Source organism: Atractosteus spatula, chromosome 14, assembly GCF_055471065.1.
Source record: "Atractosteus spatula isolate fAtrSpa1 chromosome 14, fAtrSpa1.hap1, whole genome shotgun sequence".
NCBI lineage: Eukaryota > Metazoa > Chordata > Actinopteri > Semionotiformes > Lepisosteidae > Atractosteus > Atractosteus spatula.
In genome coordinates this window covers 17962332-17990018 of record NC_142719.1, presented here as the reverse complement: position 1 = coordinate 17990018, position 27687 = coordinate 17962332, and the positions used below count along the sequence as shown (strand labels likewise).

The following is a 27687-nucleotide window of genomic DNA, read 5'->3' as shown; positions in this document are numbered from 1 at the left end:
TTAATATATTGTAATCTGGAGATGGAGGTTACTTACATCATTAATAACATATATTTCGGGTCTACAGATTTCTCAGCCCTGAAATCTGTTTACAATAATTAGTATTTGTCTCACGACTATTAAAGTTTGAGATCTAGGTTTTTTTTATATGAAAATCATATGTATAAAGTATATATTTACTGGTTTTCTTTAACTGTTATATTTAAATGAAATTCTGAAACAATATTAAAAATAATCTGTCTAAATAATATACAGCACATCGTCATCCTTTTAGGTTTAGTGGATATTATCTTTTCATATCTTTATTAGTCTGGTTTAGATAATCTTATGTTTATTTTGTTAATAACCAGTTATCTTAAAAAGCAGTATTTGGTTTTCAGTAATCCATTCAAAATTCTAGAAATTCTGATACAATCAGAAGAATAATAGTCTTGAGCTCAGGTAATATGAGTCATGTCCTAAATAATGCCAGTCTTCTGCAATGATTTTTTTCAAATTCATTGCAGTAATAATTCAAAATAATAGCAGTTAACTTTAGAGGTCTTATATTTCTACAACGCCCTCCATAATTTTCATTTGCTTTTTAAGTGTTACAGTGTGAAATCATTACAAAAATAATGGATGACAACTTACTCAAAACATATGACACTACTGCCCTCTAGTGTTACTTTTTTGTAATTGCGTTCGTCACCCATTTCTTCTCTAATATGCAGTTTTTAGTTTTCGTCACTAAAAATTCGCTTGAGCACTTCAATATTTTTGCAGTCTCTTATTAAAATAATAAGGTATACACTATTGAACCACCTCACTTGTAACGATTTTAGTATTACTGTTAAAAATGTAGGTGGATAGATACTATATGTATATTACAAAATATACTTGTTTCTATATTATGTTAAATCTGGCATCCACAATTTTTACATCACAACTTTAAAAGAGCTGGACTCTAAACAGTAAAGTTAGCTTTTAATGATTTTTCAGGTGTAACTGTAAAAATGAGCTAGATTTCAGACTGTGTTCTTATGTGGTTTCTGTGTTCCCTAGCTAGGAGAAACTGTGATTACCTTATTAACAAAATTACAATATGTAGATTAAATGCTAATTTAAAAAATGCATTTCCAAAATAATATTTGTAGTTACTTCATTTTTATTTACAACACTGGGAATTATTTTACAAGACTGCAGACTGGTTGTAGACATTATACTGTAATGCTTGATCAAGTCCTTTTGGGATAGCAATTCAAACAAACTGAGATTTTGAACTATTCAAACTGTTCAAAGCAACGCACAATGAATGTCTGGACTGATAAATTAAAGTAAAACAGTTTCTTGGTTAAAAAGAGCATAATTAGTGCATTATTGAAGCAAGGAACAGTGACTGGTTTTGAAATGCCAGGTATCACGATAAGCTTTTGCTAGCTGCTCCTAACACTAAAGGAGACTCACTGAAACAGCACAAATGATTACACATTTGTGAAGTCACAAGTATGTTTAACAATAAAATGGCACTTAGATTCTGTAGCTGGGTTTAATCATTTACATTTTTAAACTGTAACAGCAAATGCAAAGGGAGTGGGTGTGTCACAGGTCCTTGAGACCAGGTCTTTGTGCTGTGGTATTTCACACAGTCGATCCAGTCTCAAGAATTGCTCACTTCTCACATTTAATTGTTAGAGCAGTAATCACACACCTGGCACCTGAAAGCACATTAACTTTTCACTCAGTAAACTTCCTGCCTCTTATAAGAATGGATTAAAATATTTAAGGGGGGGGGGGAGGTTATAACTAAGTATTGATCAGAGATTGCTAAAAACATAAAATAGCCTTCTGGTGTTCTGGTATATGAAGGAGCAAGCAGTGAGAATGTAAATATAAAGTACTGATAAATCACACTGCTTAGTTGGAATAATGTTGCAAAAAGAGTGCACATTATTGTGTTAACAAAAATGGTTAACTTTTAAAAAATGTTTAAATTACCATTTTTTTTTGCTTTGTACATATGTATTACAGTTGTCCAGTTATCCCAGTCTCAGCTGGTTAATGGCATAGCCTAGAACGCACAGGACCGTCTAGACTATAGACTTTGCTTGTACAATAAATACTTTTCTTTGTTGAGCCACTTCGAATAGCCAATATTCTCTTCTAAAGCTTTTTGTTTTCGATATTGCTTTAGTTATAATGCCCACCTCAATAAGTCAGTGATGACTTTATAGGTGGGCGGCACAGTTAGCGTTGCTGCCTCACACCACTGTGGTCCTGGGTTCAATTCCTGGGGTGCTATCTGCGTGGAGTCTGTATGTTCTCCCCTTATTCATGTGGGGTTCCTCAAGCTGTTCTGGGTGTATCCTGTCTCTGGGTTATATATTAACTGTGATGCTTTCACTATCCCAGCCCTGAAAAAAAACAATGCCAGGAGCAGGCTTGCTTTCTTTTGGCCAGGCTGTGGATGTGAAGGTCAGGGCTGTGGCAGTCAAACACAAGCTGTAGTGCTGGTGCCTAAGCGAGATCCTTACTGGAGAAGAGGAGGGGGACATCACCACAAACTCAAAGACCCAATGAGAGGAGGTAGTTCATTCAGAGTAGGGGTGTGGACACACAATGAATCATATACTCATTCCAACAGTAATCCCTTTTATTTACAAAGAGCATTTCATCCCAAAGGCATGAACACTTTGCTCAAGGGTAAAGTGTCCCATCTGAGAATTGAACCAAATACCAACTGGAGTCCAGAGTCCCAACCAAAGCTTTGCAGAGCTGCTCTGTGCATACAACCAAAATAAAAGGAAAAACAGTCGAATCTTTCTGATTGTTCTGCTAGATGGACTGCGGGAAGCCACCCAGCAATGGAACTTGCTTCTAAGAAAAACAATGCATGTGATTGCCCATGCAAAAGGAGAGGCTTTTCATAAGGGTGCAGGGCAGGGAGCAAAGCAATTGTGACACTAGCTAACAACAATTTACTGCTGTTTGACTTGTGGGCTTTTCCTCCTGTAAATGAGGTGTCTATTCATGTGTGCAAAACTACCTTTATGCTGGAGTCCTCTGGCATGTCTTCTTTTATGGGGTGATCTCTTGAAAAGAGATGTAAACAGTGTGTCCGTTGCATTGTTATCACCATATCACCATAGCAGCCATCACCCTGCAACTCACAACTGACAAGCCACTGAAGCTAAGCAGGTGTGAGCCTGGTCAGTACCTGGATGGGAGACCTCCTGGGAAAAACTAAGGTTGCTGCTGGAAGAGGTGTTAGTGGGGCCAGCAGGGGGCGCTCACCCTGTGGTCCACGTGGGTTCTAATGCCCCAGTATAGTGACAGGGACACTATACTGTAAACAGGTGCCATCCTTTGGATGAGATGTAAAAAAAATGAACTGGCTTCATTACTCTCTGCTCTCCTCCCCACTAAGAGCTGATGTGTGGTGAGCGTTCTGGCGCACTATGGCTGCTGTCGCATCATCCAGGTGGATGCTCCACATTGGTGGTGGTGGAGGGGAGACCCCATTATCTGTAAAGTGCTTTGAGTGGAGTGTCCAGAAAAGCGCTATATAAGTGTAAGCAATTATTATTATTATTGTAACCAGAGTGGAATTCCTGGGCTGTATCTCCAGAAAGCTATGTTCGTGTTCTGGTTGAGAGTGTGTAAGTGCCTTGTGTGATTAGCAGGCTAACCCAAGCACAACTGATCAGCCGATGATGTACAGTAGGTGCAAGGTGAGCCCAATCACACTGGTATTTGCAACAGGGATTTGAGCACGCTCAACGTCTTTAACAAAAATGCACAGAAAAAAAATCAATTTTTGTGTTTATTCCTAATCGCCAATGACTAAAAATGTATGCAAAATAATACCCAGAACAAAAGCTGAAATTCTATACTTTCGTCTCATGTTCATCTTTTGATATGAAATACAAATTTCATTAGTACACAACAAAATGACAAATTTCACTTCACTGTCCCAATATTCATGCTTTATTTATCTGCAGTGTACCTTAAGATCCAACTCCATGAATCTATTTCAGTCTTTACCTCCTTCTTATTAAAGGGTAGAAAATATTGAATTTTATTATCCTGTTTTTGTAAAGGTCTGTGTCCTCTGGCAACTTGTGAAAACGACTTGGGTGTCTATGTCAACACATCATGTACATCTTGTAGACACTGTGGGTTAGCACTTAAAAAGGCAAACAAAATGTAAGAATACAGGCTGCTATATGTGTGCTATATGTGTTTTGTTGAAAAGATAAACACTTTGTAAAGCCTCCAATCTTAAAGGATGAGTGAGAATAACATTCAGTCTCCCCAATACATGAGTGATTTCGGCATGACGTTCACACTGCCCAGAAAGGCTATAACTAATGACCAAAAATATGGGGGAATGCCTTATTAATAAGTTAGCGGGAGGGGAGCAGATTTTACATCTTGGTCTGGTTCAGGCCGTAGAAGGACACCGGAAAGTTACGCATTACATCAATTCTGTCGTCTGGAGTTGTGATGACAAACGGAATTTATTTATATTTTTGAGTTCTACGAGAGCAGTTTTTGCGAAATTAGCCGGGTTCGACGAGTTCTCGTCCTTAATGGGCTGTACAATTGGCTGTAACGACATGGGAAGCGCGATGGACTTTTTCCATACAGGTGAGGAAGCTCACGGGGGTGTGTGTGTACACGCTCGTGAGCGGTTGCTAAGGTGGAGCCATTACGCTCCGCTGCTCTGTGTCCCTACGCGCTGCAGGAAGTTGGATTTGCCTGGCTGTGCTGCGGTTTGTTCGGATTCCACAAGTTTAGTTTTCCGTTTTCTCCTCTGAGATGTTTGATGGACGGTCCTGAAGGGTTAATAGCCTGACGGAGGTTTTAACAGTTTCCTCGGTGTTGCCAGCTGCCCCATTCCTGTCGTCCGACTTTTGTTGAAGCGTGTTCGTTTCCAGAAACAAAATTCATCATCCCGGGACGACCGTGACCAGCCCAGTGAAAATGTCCCTCGACGGGAAAGAACCACCTGTCAACGAGTAAGTACGACATCTGTCACGGTCAGGAGTTATAAACAGCCCTGTGTTTTCTATAGTCAGAGCGGCTGAGACAACAGTTAACAGTTCAGTTTGGGGCTGAAATAAATGTATGTTTGTCTGCGTCTAATGTCAAAAGCGCCTTTTCCAAATAACATTGTTGGTAAATGTCGAAACAGACATTTGTGATTGCGAGCCTGTAATGTAGAAGCTGGAAATAGTTTTGAATAGGCCGACGAATAGTAAGACATTGGTCTTAGTATCAGTGTGAAATATTCTGTGTTGCCGACAACATAAGATGTGTTCTAATCGAGAGAAGGCTATTCGCCCATTTAGTCCACTCTCGTTTTTTTTCAGTTAATTGTTGGATCCCAGGATCTCATGTCATTTTGGGAAAGAAGCCAGGCTTGAGCAGCTTGTTGCACACCCCCACAACCCTTTGTGTACAGAGGTGCCTCTTGTTTTAAATGCACTTCCATGTCCTTTCCACTCATGTCCTCTAGTCCAAGTTGCACTCTGACGAAGTCCTCTGGGTTACCTTTATCAATGCCTTTCTGGATTTTGAATATTTGAAACAGGACCCATTGTTGTCTTTGTCTGTTCAAGACAAGCTTGAATAGTTTTATCCCTTCAGCGTAGGACATTCCTTCGAGCCCCAGAATACACCTGATTGCTCTCCTGCAGACTGATTCCAGAGCAGCCTGTATTCTTACATTTTGTTTGCCTTTTTAAGTGCTAACCCACAGTGTCTACAAGATGTACATGATGTGTTGACATAGACACCCAAGTCGTTTTCACAAGTTGCCTCTCACTTTAACGGTTTCACATTTTATATATTTATATTTTTATATGTTTGTCTTTTTGCTACCTGCTTGTCCAGCTGATAATTGGTAAAATACCTTAAAGCCCCAGAGATCTTTGTATCCTAGTTCTAGACTGTGTAACACTTCTGTCTGTTATTAAAATATTTATATTTAATAGGGAGCTTTATCTTTCAATCTGCAAGAGGCATTGTGTCTGTTCCCTTCCTATGTAAACACTTGACTGAAATCGTAATTTAATACTTCACTTTGGTCCTTGATGTGTGATCGTCAGTAATTTTCTCGCCCCAGAAACTGTTTCTGCATTAAAAAGGCAAACCAAAGAGCGGAGAGAGCAGATCAGTGCAGGGACTCACACCGCAGGATGTATGTGTGTGAGCTCCTTTCTGCAGAAACCTGGTAGTCTAGGTGGCATTCAAGAAACCAGGCAACTCTTGTCTTTCAGCAACAGTACGACACTGTTCTGCTCTCCAGCTCTGACGAGCCAGTTGGTAAATCCTTTGCTCAATGCACTGTTTCTCATGCAACCCTTCACAGGTGCTGTAAGAGGATGCTCTGGAATTTAACCTAATTGGAACTGGAATCAAAACAAGATGAAGACTAGCCTGCGTGTTCTCCTGTAGCCACATACTACGATGAAGAAAAGTTACTAGGAGGGATTAACGATATCATAAGCCAGAACCATTTCAGCTGCTTCCTGAAGTTTCCTGAAGGGTTTCAGCCAGCTGTGGTCCTGGAGGCCCGCTCATCTGCTGACCTCTCTACTTAATTGAGCGTTTTGTCTTTGTCTCTTTAAAAGTTGGAGATTTTTAGGGGCTTTGTGAAATCCATTAGTTAAAAGAAGGCAAACTTCCAGCATGTTAAAGGCATGAAAATACTTAAAGAATTAATAATTAACCAGTCCTGGGCCTGGTGACCCATACACCTGCTGGTTTTCATTCCATCCCATCTTAGATAACTGAAGCCCCGCTCGATGTAAGAAGTTGCTTCATTGGAAAATCTGCATTTGGTTTCCTGTCACAAGTTTAGGATTTTATTTCACTTACAAAACACAGCAGTTAAAGCTCCAACGCATTTAAGATCCGGGAACAGAGAGTTCGCATTAATCGTATTATGAAGTCAATGAAGGGTTTGATTGTGTTAGGGAGAGATCAGCTGGAACAAAAGCCCACAGGTGGGCTGGTCACCAGGACCCGGATCGGGAGCCAGTGTCACAAACCCTTCCTCCATTTTCAGCCATGTGAACAAAAGGAAGTTGAATTCACTGGCGAAAGAAAAGTTCCTACGCTCCATCTCTCACCCCCCTCACCATGAAAAACAAGAATAACTTTGTGTCATTCCTTTAAATGTAAAATACCTTTGGGCTTGGTGGCAGGCTTGATGGGTTGAGGACGCAGCCCTGCTGCTAGCTATAACCGAACTGTGGCTCTGTGGTTGCAGCTTTTTCTCTCTCCAAAGAAAATAAATGTGTCTTGTTTGAAATGCTGCTTTTTATCATGGGAAGAGCGAGAGGGAGAGGAAGTGAGTGGCCACATGCATTGATGTCCCTGTACTGTTTTAGGATCAGGTCTCCCATTGTGGTGCCACTTGTGCTGTGTCTGGACACTGTGACTTTAACAGCTGATCACTCGCTATGCAGCGTGTGTCTCGGCGCTGGGGAATTCCAGCTTCTGTCTGCAGTTTCTCAGCAGGGAGCAGCCTCACTAGCTACCAGCTACACCTTGAGGGATTCCGTCTCCCGGAGCCGTTGGTGTTGTGCCTGATCTCTCTTCTTTTTCTTGGTGTGGGCAGTAAAGGGCTCGGTTGCGATCTGCTGACCCCTTCCTGCCGAGCTCGTTCTGAAGTGCCGTTCTGTGTGTGTTCATAGTCAAATGGGCTTCTGCTCTTCTCTGCAGTAGGCCCAGCAGTGGTAGTTCTCTTACCAGAGCAGCACTGCAGATAACAGCTGGCTGAACAGAGAGCTCTTTCTAAGGGTGCAAGCCACAGGATCATTATAATTCTCATGTGTAGACTCCCCCTCGTGAGACACTCGCAGGAATCAGATAGGAATTCAGAATGAACAAGCACGGTTCTTGAGTAGGGAATATACTGTAGGTGTGTGCGTATGCACAGACAAATGTTTGACCTGATCATGATGAAGGCAGAAGGGTAGACCTGCTGGTAGGCTTTCCACATTCTAGAGCCTCCAGCTCGATGCAGACCTCCCCAGGCAGGAGCTGTTCATGCCTTTGGAGGGGGAGACAGGTAACTCAATAAACCATGAAACAGAAACATGAAAGGAGAGAAGGCTGCTGACTGTGTTGGAGAGTGTCGGAATGAAGAGAAATCTCGACAGTTTGAACAGCTGTACTGTGTTTTGGAGAGTGGTTAGAGGCGCTTGGGATGGAGGAGAGATGGGGACGTTTCGCTGTGGCTCAGCTATACTGTGAAAGAGTGTGCAGAGCTGAGTTTGCCACAGAGGACTTTTTCAGTGAGCTTTTCCTGCTCTGTGTTGGTGAAAGTGAGCAAAGTGCACAGAACTTTCTTTTTCCTGGTACTCTGCATGGCCTTGCAGGAGCTGACTTGTAAGTTCTGGTGTCTCCACAGGCCACTAACAGTCTTGCTCTGGCCTCTCCTCTTGACTTCCGTGCATTCCTTTAGGGGTTTCAAAATCCTGATGTTTTCAGGTGATACAAGGTTCAGCTGTTGAAGATCTGAGCTCCTTGTGCTCCACATGTTCTCCCTCCAAAAACAGCCTGCTTAAAACGGCTGCTCGGCTGCTGTGCCCCTGTTGCAGCTGTTCCCAGTGTGTGTATCCTGCTCATGCTGGCTTGTGCTCTTTTCTCCCCACAGCTCTCCTCCGATCAGCCTGCAGACAGCTCTGGAGGAGTGCATGGAGGCCCTGAATCTGTTCCTGAACAACAAGTTCACGGAAAGCCTGGACAAGTTGCGGCCACGGTGAGCACCAGAGCAAAGCCTGACGAATAGCCCCGCCTCCCACCAAGAGGCGGGGTCAACCTTTCCTACTCTGGCCACACCCCCTCTCTCCTCCCCTGCCCTCCTGTTCCCCCGCCTGGCAATCTGGACCTGCTCTTCCTTGAGTGTACATGTGGGGTCCTCTTCTCTCCCCACTCATGGGAGCAGGTTCGATTCCTGGAGGTCACGACACGGGTAGGCAGAGCTCAGGTGTTTGCACTGCAGTTGCAGTTTAACCAGAGAAAGAGAACAATTTTGAGTCTGATGGTTTGCTTTGTTCCGGGAATTTTCTTATAAATTATTCTAATAATTAATAATAAATTATTATAATAATTAGCCTTTCCTATCTGCACTGTGGACATAGAACTACTGTAACATCATACAATGAGTATACAAAATGCTTTTTTTGTGTCACTGTCATTACACATTTACAGTATAAGCTTAACAGTTCTGAATATTTAACTGAAGACCTTTTCAAGCATAGATGCATTATTACTTACACCCAAAACTGCCCCCCCTCTCCACAAATAACTTTGTAAAAACTACTGTGCTGTGTAAGAAAGAAAGAAAGAAAGCATAAAACAGTTGTAGATCTATCACACATGAAATATGAACTTTATTATGTGTGATCCTGAATCTTTCACTGTCTCACTTGACCCAGGACAGTGCAAGTTGGTTGCTGACAACTGATTTATGATCTGAAATGGTGCTTGATCTAAGGTCATGAAGCTCCAAGGTCACGGGAGGTGCTCTTGCTTGGCAAGTCAAAGGTATCCCGGCCAGTTCAGTTCAGTCTTTCCCAGGCCTGGCCATGCATGTCCATATGAGAGTTGTAGTTTAGTCTCTGTTTTCCAGGTTGGACCACAACCATAGTGACAATTTAGGCCTAGTGCTGACATAGTTGGTGCTCTGATGGTGAGTGCATCCTTGGTAACGACATTGTGTAACTGTCTACATTGTGTACTGTACTATTATGTTTCTCTGTATCTGAGAAAGCATGGGGTCATTATATTTGCTGTTGCTGGAATTGACTATCTGTCAGTTTAGTATTCTGCTCAGTGATTATAATCAGCCTATAAGCTGGTGATGATAAATTATTTCCTTTCCCAATCATCTTCAGCTTTCAGGGACACAAGCGAATCCAGCTGCTTGGCACTGTGATACACTTCAGGTTTTAAAAGGTTTGGGCTCTTCTGTGCAAAATAGAAAGGTGTTACATGTAATTGTCTTAAGGTTCTTGTGTCCGGCCATGTTGAAAATAAGGTCGCAAAGTTGAAATATTGCTCTGTGTTGTTGCCTGTATTGATGGCTGATACTCTCTTTAAGACTCATCCTCAAGCTCGCCAACAATACTGACGGCCATGAGTGATGAATATTGCATTGCTTCCTCTGTCTTTGAGTACTTTTGAAGAGTAATTCTGAACTAATTATTTCTGCAAGGTTGTGAGTTCAGATCCCAGGTGGAGCTTCACTGTTGTATCCTGGAGCAAAGTGTTTCATTCAAAGCTCTCCATTGAGAAGCTCATCTATTTAAATGGGTGCAACTGTAAGTGTCACTTTGCATGAAAGCATCAGATAAATAAATGAATACAAATAAGTGGGATTTTTTTACTTTACATGTTATTATAAAAGTGGATAAACTCTAGAATGAAGATATTGGTTATTTTTGTTGTAATAAAGTATTTACTAGAAATTACCTTTGTCCCACATCTGTAATACACACCTTCGGGGATCATTATGCACGTGATGTTGGGCTGCTCTAGAAAACTTCAGTAGCACTTTTATTTTTACTTGTGAAACAATTATATGTCACAAGCTAAGTATGAACTGGTTTGTTATGCGTATTTTAATATTGTATTGATGTCCTAAATGAAACACACTACAGCCATGACTGTGTCGTCCAGTGTAGATTTACAGGCCGGCTTGCGCAGATTAGGTTGCAGGATTAGGACTGGTTTTGCTGCTTTGACTAGTTGGATCTGAGCCCTTAGGGTGTTCCAATAGCTTACCAGATAAGCAGAGCCACATGAAATTATTATATAATTATTCAGGATCAATTAGCTGGAGAGGAGCTGGAGTGACGCAGCAGGGATCTGCACCAATAAATCGGGACTTCATAAGGAGAAGGAGAGAGGAGGTGTTTGACCTGGTTTTGGAGTGGATGGAGGCTCATGCTGGTTTTCTGATTTATGGTCTTAGTAGTTTTCAAACCTCTTAATATTTTAAACATTCACTTGATTTGTATGGCTACTGAACAACAGCAGAAAGTCAAAACACAGGCAGTCTCCCAATCACTTGTGAGACAAACCGTTCAGATTTGTACAAAATATCATTGCAGTCTAATATAGTGCATGGAAAATGGGAAAAACTTACAAAATGCATTAGCATTACAATTTCTTGTTCCTTGGAAAATGAATATCTCTGTGCAAGGCACCTGTGTGGTAAATTTGATCTCACAGGATCTTTTGCCTGTTTGCAACGCTGGAAGCATTTGTTTTGAGCAGAGCTGATGAAAGGTTGAATCCACATCCCGGGTGCATGCTGCCTTTCCGCTGTCCTGCTGCACAGTCGCCCAGGTGTTTGCCTGCTTAATTGTTGGTGTCAGGGAGTCAGGTGGGGTGGCAGGTCTCGAGGGAAGGTGTCTCCGGCACCAGGATGCGGAGTGTTTGCTCAGGGTGCCGGCCAGCGGCACAGATTAGCTCTCTGCTTACTCTGCGCGGAGCAGGAGGCAAACATGGGTGGATTAGCGACAGTGCCCTGCTTCGTGAGCTCGGCAGCCCTTTGCCCAGGCAGGCTGGAAGCCCCATGCGTGTCCTGTTTACATCATCGCCTCCCTGAACCAGGCAGCTCCCCTACCTCGCATGGGGTGGCACTCATTCCCGACCCGGGAAAAGCGATTTCCATTCAATAATTTCCTAGCCATTTAATCCAATTCAGGGTCCCGGGGGAGCTGGAGCCTATCCCAGCAAGCAACGGGTGTAAGGCGGGTACCCCCTGTATGGGCCGCCAGTCCATCGCAGGGTCCGTGCGGACACAGGCATGCACAGTTTGCCCAGAACCAATAAACCAGTATGTGTTTGGACTGTGGGGGGGAACCCATGTAGCCAGGGAGATAACATGCAAACTCTACGCAGATAGCGGCCCAAAGCTCTACAGGTCAGCAGTGCTAACGACCGAGCCGCTGTTCTGCCTGACAAGTGAGTACTGTACCTGGTTAAATCGTAAGCCAAAGGTTCAAACGTGAGCAGATCTGGTTTGTTAGCAATTAAAAACCAACTACTGTACCTCTCACTCCCAAAATCCCTTTGTAATGGATTTTTATAGTCAGTTTCATCCAATATTTCAAGTTCTCTGTGAATAAGGTTAATGATAAAATAGCAGAGCAGGGGACACTACAGTGTGAATATATATGATTTGATATTTAATGAAACTCTGTAGTTTCTTCACAAAGGAAAAGATAACTATTAATAATGTCACAAGATTAGCCTGTTCTAGTTTTCTTCCTATTTATTCTTGGTTACACAATCCTTCCAGTAATTGTTTTTTCAGTTTTGAGTAGGGAAAAATGTTGTCACAGTTCTCACTAATTAAAGGACAGATCATTAACCAGTTTGTGTCCACAGAATTCAATATGATTATATTGTAGATTATGTGTCTGAATGTTTGTGATTGTGGTTTCTACATGTAAACCTAATAGATTCAGCCTGAATTGCATTGTCGGAGGCAAACAATGGGAGTGGCCGTGTGTGTCGCTCCTTCACAGCTGATGGGTCCTGGGTTTGATTCTGCACTGGTCCTCTTTCTGTGTGGAGTTCCCATGTTCTCCCCTGTCTCAATGGGTTTTTTGCAGATGCTTTTGCCTTCTCCAACTTTCCAAAAACATGCTGCCTAAGTTAATTAGTGGCTCTCAATTAGTCCTAGATCTGCTGTGCCTTATGTCCCGACTCGGATCAAAATCAAATCAAATCAAAGTTATTTATCAAATGCAGATAAATAAACTTTAATTTGATATGGTCCTACCTTCTGTCCTATGCATTCAGGATAGGCGTCAGGCTGGTGTAACTCTTGCCAAGAATGAGTGGGTTCTAAAGAACAAGGCTTCAGTTTGTCAGTTTAAGCAAATCATTAGTTCAGTTAGAACTGGAGGTGTGGCCATCATATCATCATGATTCATATCACACTGGATGGCAAGAACATGGACGTCACCTGAGGCAGCCCAACACCCCAGAAAGTGATTATAAAACGTGTAGGTGCTTTTGGACACATGGACACTATGACAAGCGTTGTATCCACATTAGAGACACCGAACACCACCCTGTTTTCACAGCAGTAAGTCAGTTCAGGTTTAGGTGTGCTCTAAGTGACATCACAGCCCAGCAGGTTTTTGTTGGCAGCATGTCAAGAAGTACTGTGGCTCATTTCATATGTGTGCTAATCATACCTTTGAAACATGGTATTATTCCGTGATAAAAAGAAAAGGATATATAGTTTTTCCTGTCCATACCTGCTAACTTGTCCTTGTTCATCACCAGGGCCAGATGCAGATGCTCCTGGAGGAAACTGGTATTTATGTCTTGGTACAGAAATGTAGGATAGCCTTTGCAAAAACAGGCTAAGCGCAGAATATAGGCTGTATGGACGCGGAAGATCCGGTTGTTTGTCCTTGTTAATCACGCAGGGCCTGACACAGATGTGCACGCAAACAGGTGGTATTTATACTGTGGGTTGTGAATGTGGAGCTGGGGAGGGGGTGGAATGGGGCAGTTTCGCCTTTTTGTTTTCTTAGATGGGTGTGTGCTACTTCTAACATTACATGAGCAAGCAAGCGCAGTCGTCTCTGAAGCTATGTGACAGACCTGGACCTGGCTATCTGTGTAAGAAGGTGACAGATGGCTGGACATATTGACCTGTGACGCGGTGGTTTTCATTAGTTATTACAAATTAAAATGAAAAGGCACGACCAAATGGGGAAAAGTTCCAGAAATTCAAAACATTTTGCAATACAGTTCCAACACACACGCATGAAACAATTTCCTGTTCTTGAACTGAACTGACAGGCTGACCCAACAACCTTTTTGGTTGTGTTGGGCCTGGAAGCTGCCCATGGCATAATGGACTAGTTGCCTGGGTGCCAGGCAGTTGGGCAGTGCAAGGAAGCCAGCAGTTAGGTTGTTGCAGCTCTTTCCAACAAACACAACTCACAGAGCAGCATGCCACAACCTAAGAAAAGTAAATAATGAGAAAAAGCCATTTGGCCCATTTTTTCCACACCCATTGGCTGTTATTAATAATAGCTATTATACATTAACACAAACCACACAAATGAAAACCATGTGCCAGTGCATCTAAAGCCACAAACAGGAGGCATTTCTTTACCCAAAGGGATGTGGGAGTGTGGAACAAGCTACCCAGGCTTGGTGATGAAGCCCATACTGTGGTTCCTTTCAAGAAACAGCTAGATGGGATCTTTTAATTAACTGGCTACCAGATACCTAACAGGCTTGATGGCCTGAGTGACTTCTCATTTGTAACCTTTCTTATTTGCTTGACTGATGTTTTTATCTGACACAACATACCAATTTCTGGGCACATGGCATTTGGGAATTTTCCTGGAGCAATCTGAATGAAGTACCTTACACGAGGCTATCACAGTGGCTGCCCAACTGGGGAACCCACAACGATCCCGTTATGAGTCCAGAGCCCCAAGTACTACTGCATATATATATAACTTCCCCACACTGTTTCCACCCCTGCAGTGTGACCCATGTGGCCTGTCGTCTACAGGTTTAAAGAGAGCATGTACCATGCCCTAATCTACGCCACCATTCTGGAAATGCAGGCCATGATGACCTTCGAGCACGAGGACATCGTCAACGCTGGCAGCACCATGAAGAGCGCGCAGGAGGTGTGCCAGAGGTATGGGCAATCAACAAATGGCCCTGGTCTTACCATGCTAACCATGAGGGAACGGATACGACTTCCCATTGCACAGTCTGATACATTTCAGGTTTTTGAGAGCTGCTGGCTCTCATTCAAAATGCAGTGTGAACTAGTGCAGCAACACCTTTGCATGCACACATGCAAATGTACCCAAAATAAGGCAACAAGCATGAAGGGCTTGAGTGCTGGATAGGACCTACTACTTGTGAACCCCAAAGTGACTCTCAGCTATTTCATACAGGGGGAGTCTTATTTGTTTTCTTGGTAGCCTCACACCTGCAAAATAATTAAAAAAAGTCTCATTTAAATTTCCTATTTTTTCTGTGTAAGATTTGGTGTTTTCTTTTTTTACTTTTTTCAGGAGAAAGTCGTTTACTTTGGTCAAAAATAAAAAATAAAACGAACATTGCCCCAGAGTGCATGGCAGCAAACAGTGCAGTCAGTCAGCCAATAAGGGCCTGTGTCTGGGGCCCACGCAGCCAATCGGGGCCTGTGTCTGGGATCCACACGGCCAATCAGGGCCTGTGTCTGGGACCCACACGGCCAACTGCAGCCTGTGTCTGGGGCTCACGTGGCCAATCAGGCAGTTAGCCAATACATTGCTGAGAATCACTTCCTTATCTTTTGCAATGTCATCAGACTACAGTAGTAACGGGTGGCGGAGAGTTAGTTTGCTTATAAAATGATGATGGAAAAGCCTCAGAAAGCAAATTAAGATGCAATGAATTTTAAAATAACAGTGGAACAACCTTCAGGATTTTAATGAATGGTTAAAAGGTTTTTTTCTTGGGGTTTTATTGAATTTCCAGCTGAGCCCTTCTAAATTCTCTGACCCCTATTATCTCAGGCAGATAAGTACATTTACATGCAAACTCGTTCTCTCAGTTCAACTGGAGGGATTTGAATGTATTTGCATCCCAGCTCAGCAGCGTGTGATTCTAGCAGCGCACCTGTTACAGTGGGCCCTTTGAGGAGTGCAGCGTTGACAAAGCTCCTAATGCAGATACAGTTTGCAACAATTCATGCTAATCGTAGGCTTGTTGAGTGGGCGATAGGAAGTGCTGGAGCTGTAAGTTTCAGAAATGGGAAAAGCCCTTTGCATGTGGAAATCAATGCTACAGGCATTGCAGACTCAACAATGCAAAAGACAACAGAAATGCAGAGTAATCTTTTCCATCCCCTCCCCAGGTTTCGGAAGAAGTCCACTGTAGTTGGCTCCATTACAGGTCTGGTCAACAAGTCGTCTGGTGATGCCTTTACGGAAGGTGAGTGTGTTTGGGGTAGCAGGACAGGAAGCATCAGTGAGATGCAGACGTCTAAGCCACCACCACAAGTGTGTATGTGCCCGGTCCCTTTCGTGCCTGGTGTTCTGTCCCAGTTGTAATGTATTTGAGCCTGTAAAAAGAACAGCATGGACATGAAGCTTTTAAAAGCTGTGCCTTGTGTGTATGTGTTTCCAGAGGAGATCCATGCTGAGGCTTGTTACGCAGAGTGTTTGCTTCAGAGAGCTGCGCTAACCTTCTTACAGGTAAGGCCAATCACTTCAATTATGCAATACTGGGATTTGACTCCACTTCAGGTTTTATGAACATCAGACTGGTTGTTAAGCCTAAAACGGAGGTTTTGAGTAGCTTTGCATATACACATGAAACACAATTTTAACTTGCTGTGCTTCTTCATAAGTCGTTATTAGACACTGATAATAATAATAATAATTGCTTACACTTATATAGCGCTTTTCTGGATACTCCACTCAAAGTGCTTTACAGGTAATGGGGATCCCCTCCAACACCACCAGTGTGCAGCCCCACCTGGATGATGTGACAGCAGCCATAGTGCACCAGAACGCTCACCACCCACCAGCTATCAGTGGGGAGGAGAGCAGAGTGATGAAGCCAATTCATAGATGGGGATTATTAGGAGGCCATGATTGGTAAAGGCCAATGGGAAATTTGCTCAGGACACCGGGGTTACACCCCTACTCTTTTCGAGAAACGCCCTGGGATTTTTAGTGACCACAGAGAGTCAGGACCTCGGTTTTACGTCTCATCCGAAGGACGGCGCCTGTTTACAGTATAGTGTCCCCTTCACTATATGGGGCATTAGGACCCACATGGACCGCAGGGTGAGCGCCCCCTGCTGGCCCCACTAACACTTCTTCCAGCAGCAACCTTTGTTTTTCCCAGGAGGTCTCCCATCCAGGTACTGATGTTTCGGAAAACCTGGAAAGTATGAAAGCTATACAAACTATGGGGCTCCCAGTGAGCAGAACTGTGGATGGCTCAGACAAGTACACATTCTGGGGGATTGTGTGCATAGTCCTCAGCTGCTCTCCAACCTTATTCCCATGTTGCTGCAAGCAAGGCTCACAGTAGAGAAATGAGGTTTATTATAAACTGGTGACTCCTGATTAGATGTGGGAATAAAAGGAATAACAATTAGCACTTATGTATTGTTTAAAAAGGTTAATTAACAGAGAGTATCTGTTGGTATCTGTGATGGCAATGTATCTTTACCTCACTTCAGAGAGGGGTTTGCACTTGCTTTGTGCTGACTACAACATAAACCTTTGAAGTGAAGCATCACTAAAATGGGTGCTGTACTGAAGCAGGCTGACACAGGAAAGAAGAAATCAGTTTGTATTTTGTTTCTTCAAAGGATGAGAACATGGTGAGTTTTATCAAAGGAGGAATGAAGGTGCGCAACAGCTACATGATTTACAGGTAAGTGTGCAGTGACATTGGCTTCTTGTTGTACCCATTAGTCATTAACCTTCATCTATTTTCTAATGGCTTTTTCCAGTACAGGGTTGAGGGAAGCCAGAGCCTGTCCCAGCAAGCAAAAAGTGCAAGGCAGGATAGACCCAGGATGAGCCACTTGTCCACTAGAGGGCAGACAGACACACACAGTATACACACACACACTCACCCCTGGGCCAGTCTATCTAGAAGCCAGTTTACCTACCAGTATGACTATGACTATGAGAGGAAACTGGAGCACCCAGAGCAAACTCACATGAACATGGAGAGAACATACAAACCCCATGCAGATAACACCCCAGGTCTGGAATTGAACCCAGGGCCTCGGTCCTGCGAGGCAGCAGTACTAACCACTGCGCCACCGTGACGCCTTATTGATAGAGCGCCCTGTAAATCCATACAAGTGACTGTGCATCGTCACTGTACTGTAAGTGCAGTAAGTCTGAAGATTACATCTCTCCAAATGTTTCTTGCTTGATTGTCTACTGTGTTTGAACTGCTGTTGTGATCTTGAGCTGCAGGGTGGCTCATAAGGGTAGTTATTTGAACCAGTGTGATATTAGACAGACTGTGACAATACAGATAGTTTTCTGTAGTGGCCCTGAAACCCTTTTTGTTCTTACCATATTTCTGTTCAAAGCAGGTGATGCTTTTAAAACTAGAAAACGAGGAAAATGAGTTGCTGGAGTTGTCTGTTACCTCCCAGCTCCTTTAACTCGAGAGTTAAATTGTTTTAAGTTGTCCAATGAGTGCCCAGTGGCTTTGAACCACTACAACAAATTAATACATCATAGCAGCCTTTGATATTCAAAATATTTGCATAATGACATTGCTCACTACTTTTGAAGGAAGAGGCAGTCAGAATCAATCAGATACTAAATTTATTCAGACTTTCTTTCTTAATTTGATAAGCGAAGATTAATTTTTAAAGAAAATTTATTTTCTTAAGATAATAATTTTTACTAAACTGACAAAAAGACTGCTCTGACCCAGCAACAAGACCAGCTATTAGATTTGCAGGAAACAAAGGTGATGAAAACACGCAAAATTGTTCATATCCAGTTTAAACTGGATAAAAGTGATCATACGCTCTTCTTATTGTGTAATAATCGTATTTCCTTCTCCCCCAGGGAGCTCCATAGCTTCATCCAGGCAAACAATTTCCCCAAGGGACCCAGCCACATCCATTTGGAAGGAGGAGTGTCACTGGGGATCGGTGCCTTCAATCTGGTATGTCTGACAAGTCACCTGATTCTAATCATGTGACTTGGTTTTCAAGATGCAGATGTGTTCCTGTTACAAGATTAAGTAATCCCTTCGGAAGCTGGACAGAGACAAATTGTTCTGCGGTGTGGAATTCACCTCTGTTCAGGGGAGGTCCTGTATTGGTCAGGGCTGCTGAAGTCTGAAAGTACCTGAAAATGCTGCAGTCTTTGTGGTCCAGAATCCAGAAGAGTTAGGGTGACATTGTAGTGCAATGACAGAAAAGGAAAGAACCTCAGAAAGGCCCAGTGGCCTTCTCCCATTTGTTACCTATCTAGCCTGTTCGGTAAAAATAATAAGCCTGTGATTAACCAGATACATCAGTGAATGACAAATTCTCATTTACAACAACAACCTTGATTTACCTATTTAGACAGCAGGTAACTGCTGAAGTAATTCTGAATGGAGCACCACTTAATAACAACAACTGTACTTGGGATTTGAACCCATTGCCACAGGGCTGCCTCTAGTGCTTCTGGCTGTTTGCAAGCAGTTTGCAGGCTGGTAAAAGAAGATCCAGGCTCCAGGGGTGATGGTTTGAACGCTGCATCACATGCTGTGGAAAATACTGTGTTTGTTCATATCTGACTGTTTTGTTATCCTTGTCCTTTACCATGTTATTTCTGCCTCCCACAGACGCTCTCTCTCTTTCCTGCTCGGATTCTGAAGCTCCTGGAATTCGCTGGGTTCTCTGGGGACAAGGTAGTGACTTTGGGCTGGCTGGCACAACTGGAATGTCTTTACTGCTGAAGCACAGTACAGATGCCGCATTTTTAAAATTTGGAGGTGTATTCAAACAGAGGATTGTCAGCTTCGAAACCTGAGTCACATCTCAAAACCAAGTAAAATATCATCTTAATCATCGCAGCAGCCAAGGCAAGATGTTCCTTACAATCAGCTCAAGTGTGCTTATGGGTCTAAAGGAATGTCTTGCCCTGATGACTGATAGAAATAAGTATATTTACTTAAATAAATGTTTGGTGTTGGATAGGGACTTTTTATTGGCAGGGACCCTGTGGATTGTTTTAACTCTGCTAGTAAGTGAAGTTACCACCAGTGAACAGGATGTTTGTCTGGTGAAGCAGGGCCCCAAGCTGTCAGAATGTGAGCTAACCACAGAAGAGCCATGCACAGTGCCCCCCAGAGTCTATTGTAGAAAAATGTTGCAGATTTAAAAAAAATATTTCAATCTGTAAAAGAAGATCAGATGTTGCCCCATCCAAGCCTGAAAGCCGCTGACTGGGAAAGGGAGAGAGGTCCTACAGGGGACAGACTGGGGCAGGAACGCAGTCCTTGGGCAAGACGGTCCGGGGACAGAAACGGAGTGTGGGTCTGACTCGCGGTGTCTCTCTGCAGGAATACGGCCTCACCCAGCTGCAGGAGGGAGCCACCTCTCTGAACCTGCGCTCCATGCTGTGCGCCTTGCTGCTGCTCTGCTACTACACCTTCCTCACCTTCATACTCGGTAACCTGTCGCCTCTCGGAAGTGCTTCCTCTGCTGCTCAGCCATCGAAGGCCAGTTGGGACCCGCAGTCCAGGCATGCCTGGTTACAGCCCAGGCCGTGTCGTACCTGAGTGTGATAGCTAGATACCCCAGGTGGGCGGGCACAGCTGGTTGGGTGCCGCCGGTCAGCGTTTCGTTAGTATGCCATGGGCCCCTGGCAGTGCAGTGGTGAACCCTGGGAGACTGCAGGCTTGAAACGCATGCACGTGGCAAATGGGTTTGACAAGTGGGCGTGTCTGCAGGCGTCATTCCTCACACGTGGAACAGCTCTAAAGTCAAGTCCTAAACAGTGGCCGATTCCTGATTGAAGTGGCTGGGCGTGAAAATTAGCAAACAAAACAGGCTACCGGTGATTCCTACTTAAATAAACCCTTTTGGGGTGGGGAATTTTGTTTGCTGGGGAGCGGGTGAGAGTGTTGTTTGGTTTGTGCTTCTTTTCCTGGAGGGAAGACGCTGCAACAGCACATTAGTCTTTGTGTAACTTTAGGTGAACGCGCAAGGATGGTGTGTACGTGATAGGGCTGTTTCGACATTATGTGTGAAATCTGTGTTTTCTTTCTGACCTTAATGTAGGTACAGGGGAGGGTGAGGTAGCTGATGCTGAGAAGCTGCTGAAACCTTTCCTGCTTCGGTACCCACGGGTAAGTCAGAAGAACAAGTCTGTAATACACAAATTCACATGAGTTCTTCCCTCACAAGCTAAGTAGAGAGTGCAGAAAAGGCTAATTTTTCTAGTATTCTTATGGCTCCAATAAGGACTACATTAGCCCTTTCTCTCATGATGTTCTGTTCACACCACTACCGATTTTTTCTTAGGGAGCTGTGATCATAAGGGTTCTTTTTAAAGCACTATCTCCCATCTTGTGTCTCTTTCTACATGTCTTAGGGTGCCATCTTCCTGTTCTTTGCAGGCCGGACTGAGGAGATCAAGGGGAACATAGATGAGGTGAGTCTTGGTGCCCTGAGGGACGGGTTTTCTGAACGCACACTCTATTCTGACGTTCAGGTGTGGGTGGGTCTTTTTTATGTATGGGAGATGGGGATATCTAAGTCAAAATAAAAAAAAGGTAACAATTGCTGTAATTTTGAATGCCGATTACTGATTTCTGATTCAGAACTGTGTCTGGCAGTGAAGTGTTTTCTCATTCATCCTGACCCGAGGGGTCTGTGTCTGTGTCGCCAGGCAGTGGAGCTGTTTGAGGAGGGCTGCAAGGCCCAGCAGGCTTGGAAGCAGTTCCACCACATGTGCTACTGGGAGCTGATGTGGTGCCACGCCTACAAGAGGGTGTGGAAGATGGCCTACTTCTTTGCCGACCTGCTGAGCAAGGAGAGCCGCTGGTCAAAGGTGAGCTTACTTACCGTGGCTTGTAGAGTTAATGTCAGCACAAGAACCACAATGCTCCTGGGTGACTTGAGGAGTAAAGGCACAGGACTGAAATACTGTGTGTGCTGAACTTACTTTGCAGTTTGTCCCCGATTACTTATTCCGCCCATAAAGTGAAAAAAGAGGATGCTGTTGAGGATCTGACCGGATGTTGCGTTTGAGGGACGTTTCTTTCAAGAAACAGCTGGATGAGATTCTTGGATACATTATCTACTAAAAAAAGACTAGATGGGCCAAATTGCCTCCTCTGGGTTGTAGCCTTTCTGATGTTTCCTGATGCTTCGAATTCATTCATTCATTCATTCTGCACACTTCAATTTGAAGTCTGCAGGTTCAGCACACTTCAAGAAAACGCAATCTGCTTTACTAAAAGGGACCCAGCATCTCTCTGAGCAGGGCTCAGCCTCCCAGTGTGTGCTGGCAGGTTGGAACTGACTCCACTGTGTCTTTGCAGGCCATGTATGTGTACATGAAAGCTGCCTACCTCAGCATGCTGCCCCGGGATGAAGCCAGGCCCTTTGGGGACAATGAAGTGGAGCTCTTCAGGTAGGAAGACTGCAGACTTTCCCATCCACTTACAGCACTGAATTAACTGTATAGACTGTGCCACATTGAGATACTACCGCTGCACACTGTGCCACATTAAGATATACTGAACACTACACCTCCACGCTGCCACATTGAGATATACTGAACACGACTCCTGCACACTGTGCCACATTAAGATATACTGAATACTACACCTACACGCTGCCACGTTGAGATATACTGAACACGACTCCTGCACACTGTGTCACTCTTGAGATATACTGAACTCTACACCAACACACTGACACATTGAGATATATTGGACTATTTTAGTATAGCAAATTAAATTGGTTTTGTTTTGGTGTTTTTTGTGTCTAGTTTTTTGGGGAATCCATGATGCTTCTCCTTCAGTATTTTCACCTCTGCTTTAAGTAACCTAGAAATATGTGTGTCTGTCCAGTTGTTCCAAGGAACCAGAACTTGACACGTCTTGGTCTCTGTTTGTCCCTGACTATATCTCAGACAGGTGCCCTCATTCAAGCAGAAGATTGCAGGCAAATCCCCCCCCACAGAGAAGTTCGCCATCCGCAAGGCAAGACGCTACAAGGCCAGCAACCCCGTACGGCTGCCCGTTCCTGTGTTGGTAAGACTGAGATACCTTGAGGGTGAAAAGAGCCAAAACAATGAACACAACAGCCCTGATATTGCAGATAATTAGTTATGTGATCCTTAGAAAGCATCATCACTGAAACAGAGTCAAGTCCATTACTTTTGACAGCTTTGGGTGGTGTCTTCGAGTGTTCATGTTTATGTGAAATTGCTGCATAATTAAGCCCATTGTTTAACGGTAGCTGAGATATGAATACAGTATAGCCAACAGATGCATCAATGCCCATGTTCAGAAAACATTTAAATATATGCAAACATTTCAGGGGAAGTATTTGTAGATGTCACCAGCAGCTCTTTGAAATGGGAACATTCAAATTTAAGGCCAAAATCCAGCAGGATTTCTAGTTATTTTTTAATTTATCAATATCTTAAGGCTTGAGGGGGGATGTCAAATAAGGCTTAATACTTCACAAAGGGGCAGAAATTGCACAGAGTTCAAAACCTGCTGGATTTTGGCTGTAAGACAAAGTTTAGTAATCATTATATAACTGAAAGTATCAAGAACCAGACAAATGTGCAGAAGTGGAGTAGGGTGTACGGTGTCTGCTGTACAGGAGATACTGTACTGTGCTTTTTGTCTACAGGAGATGATGTACATGTGGAACGGCTTCACCATGATCAGGAAACGTCCGGAGCTGACGGCAGGGATGATGGAGACTCTCCTGGAAGCAGAGCGCACTCTTCAGGAGGCACCAGGTACAGGCACTTTCCAAGCCTCATCATACACCAATCCCAGCATGCTCATCTTCAGCATGCACCAATCCCAGCATGTTCAGGCCTTAGCATACACCAGGCCCCAGGATACACCAATGCCAGCATGCTCAGGCCTCAGCATGCAAAAATGTCAGCTTGCTTAGGCCTCAGTATCCACAAATCTCAGTGAGTGTACTGAATGCCAGCAGGCCAGTATTAGAAAATAAAGTTGAAATAAAATGGCACATTGTTTTATTTGAGAACATTTGACTTTCCTTGCTGTGGAGTCATCAGCATAATTTTCATGTTACATGTTGCATTTTGTACTTGAATCTAAAAGAATCCTTGTGATATTACCCTGTCTTTCTTTCTCCGTCCAGGTGTTATTCATTAAACTATTTTATGACCATGCCTGGCTACATTTTATAATTATTCTGGGAGGACAGCAACTCTGTACACCTCCAATGTAGTTCAAAAGCATGACTGAGATTTGACTGAATGCTGATATAAAAGGCTCCGACAGGTCCAAATATTTTTTTGGGGGGGAAGCAAAAAATGTCAACACAAGCCTTCATTAACATACTGTGCCAAGCAGGAAATAGTTCATGACCAAGGCCCTCTGCTTCTCTCTGTGTCCAGTGAACGAGTACACGGTGGACGACAGGTCTGTGATCCTGTTGTTGAAGGGACTGTGTCTGAAGAACCAGGGCCATACGGAGGCAGCGGAGGAATGCTTCTCTCAGGTCTGCAAGAGGTAATCCTGCTCCTCCTGGGCTCTGGGTGACTGCCACCCTTCCGGCACCCACCGTATCACTGCAAACAAGGGTGTGCAACCTGGCCAGCCTTGTAATCTGCTGCCCTGCGGTACCTTTAACACAACCGGTACCTTAACTGCTGCCTCCAGCCATCTATCCATCCTGGGAAGGACACTTACTGGCATGGGTCATGACAAACCAGCACCTCTCGTGAAAGCATGATGTGCAACTGGATCTGCATCCTAGAAGACCTGGTTGTCCATCACAGCACACACACGCACACACTACTCACAGCACACAGCACGCAGTACATACCACTCGTAGCGCACACACATGTATCACACACAGCCCACTAATTAGCCTTGCTGGCATGTCTCTGGAACATGGAAAGACAGTGGAGCCCACACAAGTACTGAGATAAAATGCAAACTCCACACAGAAGGTTAGGCTCTCCAGTCCAGAATCGAATGTCTCCAAGAGCTGTGATGCATCAGCACTAAATGCCATGTCTCCACGCTGCTCAATCGCTGTAACAATCTTATTATTGTCTATGAAGCAACAGGGGGAATTAGATAAGTAAAACTGGCTGGGTGAAATCAAGTTGTAGATTCATTCTTAATCTAAACTGTTGATCTACCCCCCTGACTAAGGTCTTTTACTAGATCTAGTACCTAATCTGAAAAATTGTTTATTACCTGCTAGTATTTTTCTAAAAACAGTATCATAACTTTGGTCTCCATTTCTTTACATTTAAATTTGATTTTGCAGTACGATTTGTAATCTTTTATAATATGCCTGCTAGTATGTGTGTTTATACAACATTAAAGAATTACATCTCCAAAACGAGAAGGAATACAGAGACAAAGAGAATTTTGTCTCATAGAACATCTGTCTTCCATGTTCCTGCAGTGAGAAGAAGATCAAATATGACCACTACTTGGTTCCCAACGCCATGCTGGAGCTCAGCTTGCTGTATATTGACGTAGGCCGCAAGGAGGGAGCTATCAAACTTCTGCAGCGTGCCAAGTGAGTCTCAGTGCGTCTCCCCCTGCTGGACACATTTGGAATTACAACTTGCTGCCTACAATGCTCCTGTTCACCTATTCATTAATAATACCATTTTAAGTGGATTTTTTTATCCTGTTTTTCTTTTGAAACTAATAGTACCGTCCCAGATGAGCTATTTCTTTATCTAACTTTGTGAGGCCACTTTGCAAATCCCCAATGCCCATCCTTATTTTTTGATCATTTTGTTCTGTGGCTCTTGTGCAGAAACAACTACAAGGAGTATTCCATGGAATCCCGGACGCAGTTCAGGATTCACGCTGCTCTCTCCAAACTAAAAGCCAACGATGTGGATGAGGTCACTGAGCTCTGATGGACAGAAGTGGCTCCCTGACCAGAGATACAGCAGACCAGATATCCAAGGAGAGCCTGGTTAACCTCTTTTAGTGGGTGGGAGCTGCCTTCTGAAGTCTTTTGATTGGTCAGCAAATGAAAGGCCTGCCTGCGAGTGACAGCTCTCCACACCACACCTCACCTCACACCTCAGCCCTGTGTTTTACAGGCTCTCTTTCCTCTTCCTTAGTGATTTACTCTGACAGATCTTCCTTATTGTCTGTTGCACATTTATGCATCTCATGTTTACAGTTTGTATCACTGGTATTGTACAGTGTGGAAAACCTGTATGATATCCTTAGAATGGAGTACAGAGGTGGCAAGGATGGTAGAATTTAGGGTGGATAGGTAGTTCAGGTGGGTAGCTGCGTCAGGATGTGTAGGCTGCAAAGGAACAAGTAATAGGTTTGTTCCATGCTGAAAAGAGCAGAAAGAAAACACAATGTTTCGGCATGGAATAAACCTATTACTTGTTCCTTTAGTGTGGATAGTCTTCATTCATTGAGCACCTTCTTGCAGGTCTCCTGTCTCATTTCTACATCGCTTGATGGCACCATTTCTTCAGGTTGCACAGGTTCTGGTTTTAAGAACAGAGCTCTTGTTTGCTTAGCCGAGTTGGGTCAGTATTCCTTCCAGTCTTCAGTTCCAGACTTTAGATATGCCAATATGGATTCTGTTCCCAGCAGCTGTAACAGGAGATTGATTCACCTGAACTCCCAAGTCTGCAGAGCCTCCTTTTCCTACAGGCTAGTGGAGGAAAAAATGTCAGCTCCCCCTGCAGAACGTGCTAAGAGCCTGACTTTTTTAAAGTTTTTGCAGTGTTTACATGTTTCATGTTTTTGGGGTGGCTCAGAGCTCTGGGTCTTCTGCAGCTCATGTCACACTACATTATATTCTGTGGGTGTCACCTGTATCTGGGGCATGTGGTAGGTGAATGCTTTCTGTTTTAGTGATGAAGTGAACAGCGTTTGCTTGTAAACCCAACGTTTTACAAGTCTGGCTCGCATAAACAGTTTTTCTGCATGTCAGGTAGTCTGCATGTCAGGTGCTGTTTAGTAACTCAAAGAGCATCATGATCATTCTGGCTTGTATTCGGTTTAGATTAAACGTTTTGCTGTGCCAGCTCTGGATTACAGTTTGGAATGCATGGCCAAGGACAGATGGAATAAAAACCAAAGCCCTTGTGCCCATCCTTGTTTTGGCGGATGGGGGGTGTTATCAAAGCCAAGAAGCCAAGGAAATACGAGAGAGAGTTTGAAGTGTTAAGCAAAAACACCACCTCAGTGCTAAATTACTGTGAGTGAAAGAGTGGGTGTGGGATCCTGGGGCAGGAAAGGTAAACTTGTTCAACGCCATTAACTGTGGTGTCGCAGCCGACACATCTGACGAGCCCGAGCGCTCGCCCGAGATCTTTCACTGTGCGAGTCGGACGTTCCCACCCGAACAAGATCCTGCGTGTACCGCTTGGCTCCCAGTGCTGTGCAGCAGTGAGAGCTTGGGACTTGGAGTGGCAGTAAGACCCCTCCAAATCAGTGCTTCGTGTAACCAGACCCGGGGCTGTGATCAGACTCAAGCGTTTACACTGGTTTTTTTTTTAAGAACTCTGTATCAATGGAAGTGATTTACAACAAAGTGAAGATAAATTGCTTTAATTAAAATGCTAATATTTAAACCGTAAAATATCCTGTACATATTTTGTGTTTTAAAAGATCTTTCTTTTTTTACACCAAAAAACATTGCTATACTCTTAAAGTCAATTAAATTTAAATTTGTGGCATTGTGGCTTTTTTATGGCACTTAAATAAAGGGTGAAGCCTTATCTGAAGCCTTCAGCTGGTTTATGTGACAGAGATCCTGCTGCATTGACATTATTACATTTTGGAATGCGAACATTTCTCTGAAAGTATACTTCCTTCTCATGCATTATTTTCCTAAAGTTCTTTCCTACACATACAGAGGAGTTATTTATACCACAGAATCTCACCATCATTTGTTAAAGACTCAGCCACACAAGAGAGAGT

General features: G+C 43.6%; 1 protein-coding gene across 1 annotated transcript; it reads left to right on the top strand.

Moving 5' to 3' along the window:
* The first annotated feature begins 4739 nt into the window (after nt 1-4739).
* On the top strand, nt 4740-27607 carry LOC148820815 (tetratricopeptide repeat protein 39A). Its single transcript, XM_088932589.1, has 18 exons — nt 4740-5000; nt 8651-8755; nt 14558-14689; nt 15902-15978; nt 16174-16241; nt 17372-17436; nt 18603-18702; nt 19372-19437; nt 20092-20200; nt 20813-20880; nt 21126-21185; nt 21423-21584; nt 22078-22169; nt 22674-22794; nt 23405-23516; nt 24153-24267; nt 25178-25294; nt 25541-27607. The coding sequence occupies exons 1-18, from the start codon at nt 4966-4968 to the stop codon at nt 25644-25646; spliced, it is 1710 nt and encodes a 569-aa protein (XP_088788715.1). The 5' UTR covers nt 4740-4965; the 3' UTR covers nt 25647-27607.
* Nucleotides 27608-27687: the final 80 nt, after the last annotated feature.